General features: G+C 43.0%; 3 protein-coding genes across 4 annotated transcripts in view; all 3 read left to right on the plus strand.

The window, feature by feature from the left end:
* The first annotated feature begins 3167 nt into the window (after positions 1–3167).
* Positions 3168–5382, plus strand: LOC149752981 (protein FAR1-RELATED SEQUENCE 5-like). The gene is made up of 2 exons (XM_089924798.1): positions 3168–4820; positions 4893–5382. The coding sequence occupies exons 1-2, from the start codon at positions 4006–4008 to the stop codon at positions 5380–5382; spliced, it is 1305 nt and encodes a 434-aa protein (XP_089780924.1). The 5' UTR covers positions 3168–4005.
* On the plus strand, positions 5383–8444 carry LOC149752982 (uncharacterized). The gene is made up of 3 exons (XM_089924799.1): positions 5383–5619; positions 5901–6374; positions 6477–8444. Exons 1-3 carry the CDS (start codon positions 5383–5385, stop codon positions 6642–6644), a joined length of 879 nt encoding a protein of 292 aa, XP_089780925.1. The 3' UTR covers positions 6645–8444.
* Positions 8445–11790: 3346 nt separating this feature from the next.
* The window catches only part of LOC103723388 (pyrroline-5-carboxylate reductase-like), a 32668-nt gene continuing 32517 nt past the window's right edge, over positions 11791–11941 (plus strand). Inside the window, exon 1 of one of the 2 annotated variants that reach the window (XM_089924801.1) lies at positions 11791–11930. The gene's annotated coding sequence lies outside the window, so the exon portion shown is untranslated. The remainder of the gene's footprint in view (positions 11931–11941) is intronic. The other variant, XM_089924800.1, reaches the window with a different exon arrangement.

The following is an 11941-nucleotide window of genomic DNA, read 5'->3' on the forward strand; positions in this document are numbered from 1 at the left end:
TAGACTGTCAAATTTGTGATGTTCCATCCCCATCTCTTCCTTGAAGAGTTATAGCAACATATTGTTATTATTATTTTTTGGGGATATAGCTGTGTAACGCCCCAAATTTCATCATGTACCTAATTCTAGAATGAAGATGATATTAAGGGGATACCGACTGTTTACTTTTCATTCATTTCTAAAACTTTGAAGTAAGAAAATATGTTTTTCCATTGCACCGGCATCACCCACACAATTAGCATGTATTGGCGCAAGTGGTTTTGCATGCATAGTGCACTAAAAATGTATGATTGAATATATATATATATATATATAGAAAAGGACCAGGGCATAAACATTTTGTTTTTCTGCTTTATTTGGACAATTTTTAATCTAAGTGAAATGATGATATTTAAAAAATTATTCAATAATTAAGATATTAGAGGAAACTAAAAGATGGAGAGAGAGGAAGAGATTTTTCACCATTGAAATCTTCCCGGGATAGGGCAATGTTGAACTCTCTTCGCATGTCTCCAAGAATTTCTTGAATTCTCTTCTCCCATGCCATATCTCTCTTGCAAATCAAAACTACTTGTTTTCTTTGTCATGGATATGTATTTACTTATAAACTCTTTCACCCCGACTAGAAATAGGAGAGTAGTCCGCATCCTCCGAATTGGGATCAACTGCAACGGTCACATACCGCCGTCGTCGTCGGACCTGCTCCGAGAAGAAAGAAGAGAGAAGCAGAGATGGAGGCCTTGGTTTCAAATCACCATACCCGGAGCATTCTTGTTGTACGCATTGAGACACGGCAGGGTGGCATCTTGTCCATTCCAAGAAGGAATCGGGTTGGTCCCATTCCACCAAAACTAAATTGTCGGAATACGGGTGCGTTCCATCAGAGCCATGTTGAGGGAAAAGTTGCTGCCCTTGAGGAACAACAGACTGCTGAAGAATACTCCACCATTGTGGCCACCTCGAGCTGTTACTAATGGATCTCAACTGGGAACACCCTCACAAAATGATCTTGGACTTGAAGGACAACCTCCTTATGTAGGGTTGCTTCAATGGATGGTGGGATAGCTCTATGATACTGTCACATAGTTCAAGTATCACTTGGACAAAAGCAAGCAGGATCTTTTGGAAGTTGTAATGAGTTAGGTAGCTACGGTCATGAGATCATTTGTAAATCAGCAAGAGAACCCATATAGCTAAACAAGTTGAACAGTTGGTTGCAATTTTGGCTGATTAGCATCGGTCGCCTCATTTGTCTTATAATACTTTTGTCTATTCAAATATCTAAAAGTAGTCCCCAGATGGTTAGCAACCAGTCGGGTCATAACTTGCAATTTTAAAATGTGAAGATTTTGGAGAGACTTGATTTATAGAAACTCATGTCTAAAGCCGAATTCTATCCAGAGAACCTTCTGGAAAGAAGGTGTACTCCCAATAGTATTACCAAGCTCGAATAGTGCTCATTAGTCAACTTAGGCTAGGATTTGGCCAACCTAACTTGTTTTAGGTTAGCATTGAGTCGACCTATGATTTAGGTATTAGTTTGGTCACTTCATGACTCGATCCATTAACTGGTGTTTGTTGGGGCGATCTGTCTTGAAATCAAAGTCTCTTATGAAGATGGTTCGAATATGCAAAGCAAAGCCAAATGGAATTTTGGATCTATTATAGCTCACATATGAACTAGTTTCGTAGATGAGTTCATGCATGTAAATTGTTGTATATATAGATTATAATTGTTGTAATGCTATTATATGCTTTATATGGATTGTGGAGCGATATTTATTCTTTACATTTAAAAAAAAAAAGTTGCATGTTGGTGTTGTCCACATGCATGTACCTGAGCATGTCTAGGAAAAACAATAACGCAGTAAGTTGAGCAATAAGTAGCCTTCTTTCAAATACTTCCAACCTTGGTTAGGGTGGGTTTGACGTCAATTGGACTTCGGATCTTGGGATTGAAGTAACTAGCTATTAATTCTATATGATTTTATCCCAACCCAACTAGGGTCTTGGACTTAATTCCTGGCTCTTTGCTTGACTGGCATTTTATAGTTAGCTCTTGCCCATCTAGAAGAAATATTTTTGAGAGAAAGAAGTCCATCCATGTAAGATTATCCTAGCTCGAATTTTTCGGTATGCACTACTTAAAACTCAAATCCAAAATTTTGGGTTGCTATACAGAGTGGTGTGACCATTGATGAACACCGGATCAAATCCAATCGGCTAATTATATGTACATGGATAGCAATTAGCACAAATAGGATTGTACAAGCCAAAGTAGATAGTACCTTGTCCTAACACCAAACAAATGCTCCTCCAACTTCTCTCGATGCTAATTACTTTAAACCCATCTACAGTATAAGGACAATGGGCTAGTGGTAGAAGGTGGGTTTAGAAAAGGCAGAGGTGGCAATTTGAGATCAAGGATTGCCAGAATGGAAACTGGTTTAGAAGACAATGGAGGACCTAATGCTTACAGGGACGGAAGGAATGGTGGGAAATAAGGTCGAGGAATTTGAGGCAATGTAGCTCGGGGCATTTGTGGGATCACAGGCATGGTGGTAGGCAAGGTGGGATTGGTTCGAGAAGGCATTGGCAGCAATGCCATCTTAGGAACTGTTGGAATGTACGGAAGATGGTTAGTGGGATCAAAGATATCAAAGGCATAATTGGCATTGCGAGCTTTGATAGCTCTGGGATCGTAGGCATGGTGGTGATGGTGACCAAGCCTGCAGGAGTTTCAAGAAAACGACAAATTGCAAGGCCTATATCAATACTTAGTGAGGCTACCATCACTGTTTCTATTTATTTATTCTCTTACGTTCGAAGAACACCTAGTTTATGGGTAGTTCTAAATACACCCCCCCGATTGCTCAGGACACCCCCCAAAAACCAAAAAAAAATACCCAAACTAACCTTTAGTGTAATTACCATATTGCCCTTGAAATTTTCTCAGTACACCCCCCTTCCTCCTCCTCCGTCTCCTCCTCCGTTTCGTTTTGAAAAGGAAAAAAAAAACCACCCCTCAAACCCCCCTTAAACCCCTCGATCCATTTACATCGTTTAGGCGATCTTTGAAGGAGATTTAAGCCCCATTCGAAGCATGGACAAGCAACTAGTGATTTGGGACGAAGAATCGGTCGCAAAGGTACGTGTTCCACCTTGTTTCGAAAGTTTTTTTTTTTCACGGTTCGTGCTCCGTTCGGCACTGGATCGCCGAACAAAAGGCTTCTGTTCGGCTGCATAGTGCCGAACAGAAGCCTTCTGTTCGGCAACGCTCTACCGAACAGAAGGCTTCTGTTCGGCTGCACAGTGCCGAACATAAGGCTTCTGTCCGGCACACTGAAGCCGAACAGAAGGCTTCTGTTCGGCACTCTGCAGCCGAACAGAAGCCTTCTCGTGCCAAATCGCGTGCCGTGCTGAATTTTGTGCCGAACAGATCCTCTGATTCATTAATTCTTGATGATAAATTATTTTATATGTAGGGCTATGCTACAACCGAATCGAGTATAATTGGATCAGAATTTGTACTGGATTACACAAGCGAATTTACAACTTACGAGGTATTATAATATATTGTGCAATTTTGTATTAGTTTAGCGAGCTATTTTTACAACTGTGTACTTACATAAATTGTTTAATGTATAGATCTTCAAGAGTAGAGAGGACTTGTGTAATTGGTGTCGTGAAGCTGGGAGGCGAAATGGTTTTGTTGTTGTAATCAAATCATCCGATGCAGGTACCATTTCTAAGAAACCCAGAATTACGTTAGGTTGTGAGAGGGGTGGGACGTACCGAACCACAAAAGAAAAGCGAATAAAGACTGCCTGTGGGACAAAGAAGTGTGGATGCCCTTTTGCATTAAGAGGAAAGAAATTGGATACTGCGGATGATTGGATATTACTGGTCGTATGTGGAGTGCACAATCATCCCGCTGCAGAGAATCTGGAGGGGCACTCATATGCAGGGAGATTATCTGAGCAGGAGACGGAATTGTTAGTGGATATGTCGAAGAGTTTGGTTCGTCCAAAGGACATATTATCCACATTGAAGGAAAGAGATGCCCTCAATGTTACGACTATCAAGACTATCTACAATGTACGTCAACGGTTTAAGGTTGCAGAGAAAGCCGGGAGGTCTGAAATGCAACATCTATTAGGTAAATTATCAGAGGCTAAATATATTGAGTGGCATAGGAATTGTACTAATACGGATGTTGTGCATGACTTATTTTGGGCACACCCTGGCAGCATTGATTTGATCCGTGCATTTCCCCGTGTGTTGATAATGGATTGCACGTACAAGACGAATAGGTATCGTCTTCCGCTCTTAGAGATTGTGGGGGTGACATCTACTGACATGACATTTTCAGTTGCTTTTGTATACTTAAATTCTGAGGGGGAAGAAAGCTATACTTGGGCATTAGAGAGATTGCGCAGTGTCATAGCTGATGATGTTTTGCCTGAGTTGATTGTTACAGATAGAGACTTGGCTTTGATGAATGCAATTCATAGAGTATTTCCTACTGCTAGACATTTATTATGTAGATGGCATATTAGTAGGAATGTTTTGGCCAAGTGCAAAAAAATTTTCGAATTGAAGGAGAAATGGGATAAATTTATTATGAGTTGGAATGTACTAGTGCTGTCCTCCACGGAAGACGAGTATAATGATCGCTGGAGTGCACTGCAGAGAGAGTTCGGTACCTATCCAGATGCACTACAGTATGTGTCAGATACTTGGCTGAGCAAATACAAGGAAAGATTTGTTGCGGCGTGGACTGATACATGCAGGCACTACGGAAATGTGACGACAAATAGGTATCACAAATAAAGACTCATTTAATTTTAATTTGCCTCAATTCTTATATCTAACTTTCATTTGTTTACTAGGGTCGAGAGTGCACATGCAAAGCTCAAAAAGCAGCTTGGATCAAGCCAAGGAAGTTTCGAGTCATCTTGGACTAGAATACATGGATTGATTGAGTTGCAGCACAGCTCCGTTAAAGCCTCATTGGAGAAGAGTTTATTGGTAGTGCAGCACAACTTCAAGCCAGCTGAATTCAAAGAGTTGCGAGGTTTCATATCTATAAGTGCGTTAAATCATGTCTTCGCCCAATCGAAACGAGCCAATTCAGTTGGATTTGATGATTCAAATTGTGGGTGCGCTATTCGACGCACACATGGTATACCATGTGCTCACCAGATTGCGCGGTACAGGGTGGAAGGTCGTCCCATTCCTCTCGACTGCATAGATCCTCATTGGAGGAAACTTGATATTCTGCCTACCCCCCCCGTGCAGCCAATTCAGTTGAGTTGTGATGCAGAGTTAGATTTGATTGCGCTACGATTCAAGAAGTTAGATGAGGCTTCTCAATTGTAGATGATCAAGAAGTTACGAGAGATTGCAAGTCCAGATAGTACACCTCTTTTAGAGCCTGCAAAACGGAAGACCGGTTCACGTGGGCGCGCTTCACTGAAGGTTGATACGTCTACTCGACGTGACCCGTCTGCGTTTGAGTTGGTTCTATCTGGACAGGATAGTTATTCACCTGGTGTTGAGAAAGTTACCATCCGCAATCCATCTACTCAGATTCAAAAGAGACGGCCCAAGCAAAAGGTAAGTACCAAATATTTATTTCCTTACAATAGGTATCACAACGTCTACGGGACGGTCCGTGCCGTGCCGGTATGTCATGTGCCGATACGGGACATGTCGGGACGTGCCGTGCCGAGATGTACCGATACGGGACATGTCGGGACGTGCCGTGCCGAGATGTGCCGATACGGGATGTGCCGTGCCGAGATGTGCCGATACGGGATGTGCCGTGCCGAGATGTGCCGATACGGGACATGTTCTGCCATTGTTACATATTTTCTATCATTTGATATTATTTACAGGTTTTTCGTACTAGAGCCCAGTCACATACGCCCATTATCTATATTGATGCTATTCCTTCTGCCTTGAGACCATACATCCAGCATATCAAGGATGTAAAAGCTGATGGGAATTGCGGATTTAGGGCAATAGCTGACTTACTGGGATTTGGAGAAGATGACTGGGTGCGTGTTAGGAAGGATTTATTGCAAGAGTTGCAATGTCATTCGGACCACTATCGCACATTATATGGTGTGGAAGGGACGATTGCTGAGATCACTCATGCATTATCATATTATGATGATTGTCCACCATATGACAGATGGATGACTATGCCGGACATGGGTCATCTTATAGCATCCTGCTATAATGTTGTCCTATACCATCTCTCGTTGCAACAATGTCTGACCTTCCTACCTCTCCGTTCTGTGCCAGTACCTCTTCTATCCCGCAAAGATATCGCTATCGGATTCGTAAATGGAAATCATTTTGTTGAGGTACTACGTTCACAACACTTGCGAATATTTAATTTTGCTTATTTAATTTTGCTTATTTATAATTTTGTAGCTATTAATATTTTCTTATTTCTAATTTTGAAGGTGTTCTTGTTGCCGGGACATCCCGTTCCGCCAGTAGCGACCAACTGGCGAAAATATCATCTTCCTTGTGCTACCGGATGGGAAAATTCATATGAAGCACGGATTCAACAGTTCAAAGAGAGCATCTCACCTAATGTTATAATTAGCGAGACAGTAGAGTTAGATTGATTATTTATATATGTACAATTTTTGAAAGTTGTAAATTTTTTTGGCCTCTTAGAGTCATGTACTGTGAAACTCCATCATCAATATAAATCAAAAAATATCTGTCTTCGCATTGTTAGATTGATTGTTATGTGCACTGTTATATTTGTGTAAAATAGAACGGGCCAGGCTTTACAAAGATTACACGTAAATGTACCAAAAATATATATTTTTCATTAATATCAAAGGCTTTACAAAGATTACAAAGGCTCCATCATCAATCCCTATGACGCCATCGTCGACGCGTGTACTGCTGTACGTCCGAATGAGAGGGTCCTGGATCCGAATGAGAGGGTGCTGTACTCGGGCCAGGCTCATCACCCAGAAGTACCTGATGCATCTGAGAAATAGCATCATATAGGTGCCCGGCACCTAGTGACGTAGCCTCTGAGGGACCCATCCGTACAATGTCGGTACTGATACCGAGTGCAGCTGCATTACGCCGCCGGTGCATGTCAGCATCATCATGACCTCCCCTAGCTCCAGAATGAGTACTCGAGCGCAGATGAGGAGGCTGAACTGCAACGTGCGTGATACGGAGATACCACTCCATGTATCCCGGTACGCTGTCTGATGGCCGGGTAACTGGGTGGCTCCTGCTCGCCTGGCTCAGCACGTGGTCCTCCCACCGCTCCCAAAGCTGATCCATATAGGAGTAATGTATCCGGTACGAGCCTGCTGTGGAACCTCTGTTGGCTCGCGTAGGGGCTAGTGGCGCTCGAGGGATGGTCTGAATACGACCAAACTGTCTAAGAACCCTTTCTGGATGATAGGGTTCTACGATATCAAGGCACTTGATGGAGCCACTAAAAAATGCGACGGGTATATATGGGCGATCTCCCCGAAGCCGATGATGGGGATCCCAAATAACCTGTAAAACAAAAGGTCCATTTCAGTTTAATACTATATCGCATATTAAAAGTACTGACAAACACAAGCAAATGGTAATATGATACGTACCTCATCGATGCTCAAAAGGTCCAATGACTCACGTAGAACCACTAAATGGTCCATCGTGGTACGGGATGGAGTACCGGGCATCCAGCGGTGCACGCGGGGACTGGCATCAGTATACTCGAGCGACGGGTGAGGACTGAGTGCTGGAAAATGCTCATAAATCCATGCCTGCAGAAGCGTCATATAACCACTGATCTGTCTCACTGATGACCTCGACGCAATCCCCAACTGCCGATACAAATATGCTAAGGCAGCTGTACCCCAGGCATATGTGCTCACCCTATCCAGATCCCGCAGTAAACACAGATACGCTATAGGCACCCTGGTCCCACTCTTATCAGCAAAGAGTGTGCAGCCTAACAAAAATAACAAATAGGCTCGTGCTGCACACTCTATCCTCTGCTGCCTGTCTCTATCAGATACAGAGTGAAACTGAGTCCTCAGCCACTCCATCCTCACAGACTGACCGCGCGATGACAGTACCTCCTGACGCGCGTCTCCAGCTGACACCCCCAACAACTCCACAAGTAGCTCCTCAGCATCCCGATCACTCATCCTCTCAGGAGAAACTGATACTGAGGAACCTGCGACAGGAATCCCTAAAATGGCGGATACATCATCCAACGTGATAGTGATCTCGCCAAATGGTATATGGAAGGTGTTCGTCTCGGGCTGCCATCTCTCTACGAAGCCCGAAATCAGAATCTTATCGATGAATCGATAAGAGCACTGTACTAACTCTACGAGGCCCGACTGCCTCAATAGTGCTCTGAACCTGGTATTTGGTTGGTTTGAAGACCACCACTTCCATTCACCAATCTTGGCAGTATGGTTCATGCACTTTAGTGGAGCTCGTTCCTGTAATATAAATGTATAATTACTACTACTTTATAAAACATCAATAAACAAAATATAATGCTATAACAAATAAACAATACCTGTTGCCTCCAGATGGAAGCTGCTATATGCGTCCTGAAACTGATCAGGACGGACTCATCCTCTGGACCTCCTGGACATGGTCCAACGGACTCATCGTCTTCGCCCCTAGCGGGCATATCATCATGCTCTGACTCAGGAGAGTCCGATGGCATATGAGCAGGCTCGGGAGAAGCAATCCTAGCACGACGTCTCCTAGCTGACGCCGTAGGTCTAACTCTGGCGGGACGGGGATCCATGTCTGAAAATATAGAAATTCAATGTTAGGCTATATCAAAGAAAATAATTCAATTGCATACATAAATGTTCGGCACAAAATTCAGCACGGCACGCGATTTGGCACCAGAAGCCTTCTGTTCGGCTGCACAGTGCCGAACAGAAGGCTTCTGTTCGGCTGCACAGAGCCGGACAGAACCATTCTGTTCGGCACTGTGCAGCCGAACAGAAGGCTTCTGTTCGGCACCGTGCAGCCGAACAGAAGGCTTCTGTTCGGTTGAGTGTTGCCGAACAGAGGGCTTCTGTTCGGCACTGTTCAGCCGAACAGAAGGGTTCTGTTCGGCGATCCAGTGCCGAACGGAGCACTGGAGGCGGGGGGGCGGGGAGCTACCTCGACGTGGTCGTGGAGGCGCCGGCGAGGTGCTCGTTGCTCGGGAGATGGCCGGGGAGGTGGTTCCGGGAGAATGCCGGCGACGAGAGGGAGAAGGGGAGAATGCCGGCGACGAGAGGGAGAAGGGGGAACGGGGGGGTTTTGGGCGAGGGAGAAGGGGGAGACGGAGGGGGTTTGGCCGCCGGCGAGGTGCTTGAGGTGCTTGAGGCGAAGTTTTTTGGGCGGAAGGGAGAAGCCGGCTGGAGTGGAGTTTTGGAGGGGAAGAGCGGGGTTTTGGGGGGGGGGTTTGGGGGGTGTAGAGAGCAATTTAGGTGAGGGGGTGGGGAGGGTGAAGGGTAATTTAGGATTTTTTAATTTTTTAGGGGTGTCCTTAGCAAATGGGGGGGTGTAGAGAGTATTTAATTTTTTTTTAATTTTTGGGGGGTGTCCTGAGCAATCGGGGGGGTGTATTTAGAACTACCCCTAGTTTATGGTCCTGATATAAAGAATGTTGAATATAAAATTACCTATAGGTCCCTCCATAACACTTCAATTATTACAAGTTTTCAACTATAAGCTCATTATAAATATTCAAATGTTTGCAGCTGTTCCAATCAGGATGAATAAAAAAAAATTTCAACTCGTTCCGCTCAAATTTTTAAAAAAACTCAAAAAAATTATAATTATTCAGAAGATAGATCTTGTTCTGCTTGATTTTTCTCAGATGGAGGCCTCACTCAGTCAAAGTTTTACACAGGAAAAAAATGGTTTGGCTTGCATGGAGTTGGGCTGTAGGTATTTTATTCAAAGAGAACTCATCAATTATTTCTTTTTGATTGTAGGCAATTGTAAAATTTTAAAAATACAAAAAAACTATATGACAATCCAATATCTAATTCATTTCTAGGGAACGGGACCAAGGTCGCCACTAGTACAATAAAATTGGATTTTTCCAACACTCTGTCCAGTGGAGGTCCCATAATTAAGGACCCACAAAACCATTAATGGAAGTGGCACTATTTTGCATTCTTTAAAAATTATTTCCAATATTACATGCATACTACAGTAATATTATTATCTTACCATGTGCCTTAAGAACTCAATATAATTCTCAAATAAAATAGATACCAAAAAATTAATCTTTTCTAAAATCCTAAAAATTTTAAATGGAAAAGAATTAGAAATTGGATTTAAAAAATAACCCTCTTTATTTTATATAAATTTGCAAATGCCTCTCTACATGTCTAATTATTGTAATATCTACCCTGCATTTTTCATATTATTGTAATATAGCTTGCCCTCTTTCTAATTGGGCTTAGAGCACGTCGGCAATGCATATTTGTCAGGTGACATAAACGTAGTTCAGCAGAAATGCCTACTTTTTGGCTAATGCAGAAGTTCTTCCACGAATAAAATCCACCCCCAAACCTTAACCCTAACCCTAACCATACCCCCCCTACTATGAAGTGTATGGAGTGCCCCTATCGAGTTGGTTCACGGTGAACGGGTGCCAATAGTGCCATTCTATGAAACTGAGTTACCAATTCAAGTACAATTTGATAAATCCGGATCCCCAGTTCTAATTCCTCCGATGCAACACAACATTTAAAAATAATACAAAGGTGGTGCAATCTAGATCAATCCCACTTCGCCTCATATGTAAGAAGACTTGATGGATTCATAAGAACTCCCGTTCTACAAATAACCTGAGATCAACAAATTCCATGAGACAACATCTCGCTCGGGCATCGCATCAAAGAGGGATTTTGCGATGCCCATCGCACAGCTTTGGCAGTACCCTGAAATCATCGCATACCAAGAGATGGTGTCCTTCTTGGACATGCAGTCGAATGCTTTACGAGCGTAGTCCAGACTCGAGCACTTGATGTACATGCGCATCAAACAGTTGGTGACAAAGGTGGTTAGGATGAAACCAAGTGTGATTATCCGGGCATGGGCTTTTTTTTTTCTTAAAGTAGAATTGAGATATGCCACAGTATTTCCAAAGGGCGAGGGGCTTCTCTAAATGTTTCAAATAGCGAATAGGTTTTTTTTGTAGCTTGAGAATCAACAGATTTCTTATTCCTAGAAGATGCATTGCTTGTACAATTGTAGAGTTCTGCAGTCGCACAGAGGCCTCTCAAAGAACTCTTCCAGTGTAAGCACTAATCTTTCTGAGCCAGATGGATACAAACAGTTGGACCAGCAGCAAGAATAATGGTAGCAATGTTTGAGGCCAATTGGCTCCTCTCTGCTATGATCAGATTTGCACCCAAGCTTTTTGTATTTCCAACAAATCTGAAGGCACCTTATTCATATGATCAGCAATTTTAGCATAAACCAATCCTTGTGATGAAAAGAAGATGCCTTCACAGTCTTCTTTCAACACTTCATAGCCCTATAAATTGTTATGGCTGCTCCAATTTCAATGCCTTTGTTACTCCTGATTACTGAGAGCCATGGGAGCCTACTAAAATCAATACATTTGTCATACAATTCTAGTTCTTTGTAACACTAGAAACCAGTACTGCCAACAACCAACTTAGCACGACATGCACTAGAAGCCTCAGAATTCAGTAGCTTATAAAGCTCATCCACTCTATAAGGGTAATATCAACTATCCACTGCCTATGACCTGTGATATAGTAACCGGCCTTCCCTATTCTCGTATCTCTCGTATGCCGCTTGACACTGCCCAGCTGGTACTTGTCAAACACCCCGATGGTGAGCACTGTGCACGAGTCGAACACCTGTTCCAGTTTGGACTGAAGGTGTCATGCCC

The sequence above is a fragment of the Phoenix dactylifera genome, chromosome 8, assembly GCF_051530095.1.
Source record: "Phoenix dactylifera cultivar Ajwa chromosome 8, Ajwa_hap1_PhDact_Kaust_v1.1, whole genome shotgun sequence".
NCBI classification, from domain to species: Eukaryota; Viridiplantae; Streptophyta; class Magnoliopsida; order Arecales; family Arecaceae; genus Phoenix; species Phoenix dactylifera.

What these genes read in the sequence shown, in the direction of transcription:
- LOC149752981 (XM_089924798.1), top strand. Translation starts at nt 4,006, where the DNA reads ATGTCGAAGAGTTTGGTTCGTCCAAAGGACATATTATCCACATTGAAG. An exon ending in GGAAATGTGACGACAAATAG is followed by an intron (nt 4,821 to 4,892) that starts GTATCACAAATA and finishes TTTGTTTACTAG; the next exon opens with GGTCGAGAGTGCACATGCAA.
- LOC149752982 (XM_089924799.1), top strand. Translation starts at nt 5,383, where the DNA reads ATGATCAAGAAGTTACGAGAGATTGCAAGTCCAGATAGTACACCTCTT. An exon ending in AGAGACGGCCCAAGCAAAAG is followed by an intron (nt 5,620 to 5,900) that starts GTAAGTACCAAA and finishes TATTATTTACAG; the next exon opens with GTTTTTCGTACTAGAGCCCA. An exon ending in ATGGAAATCATTTTGTTGAG is followed by an intron (nt 6,375 to 6,476) that starts GTACTACGTTCA and finishes CTAATTTTGAAG; the next exon opens with GTGTTCTTGTTGCCGGGACA.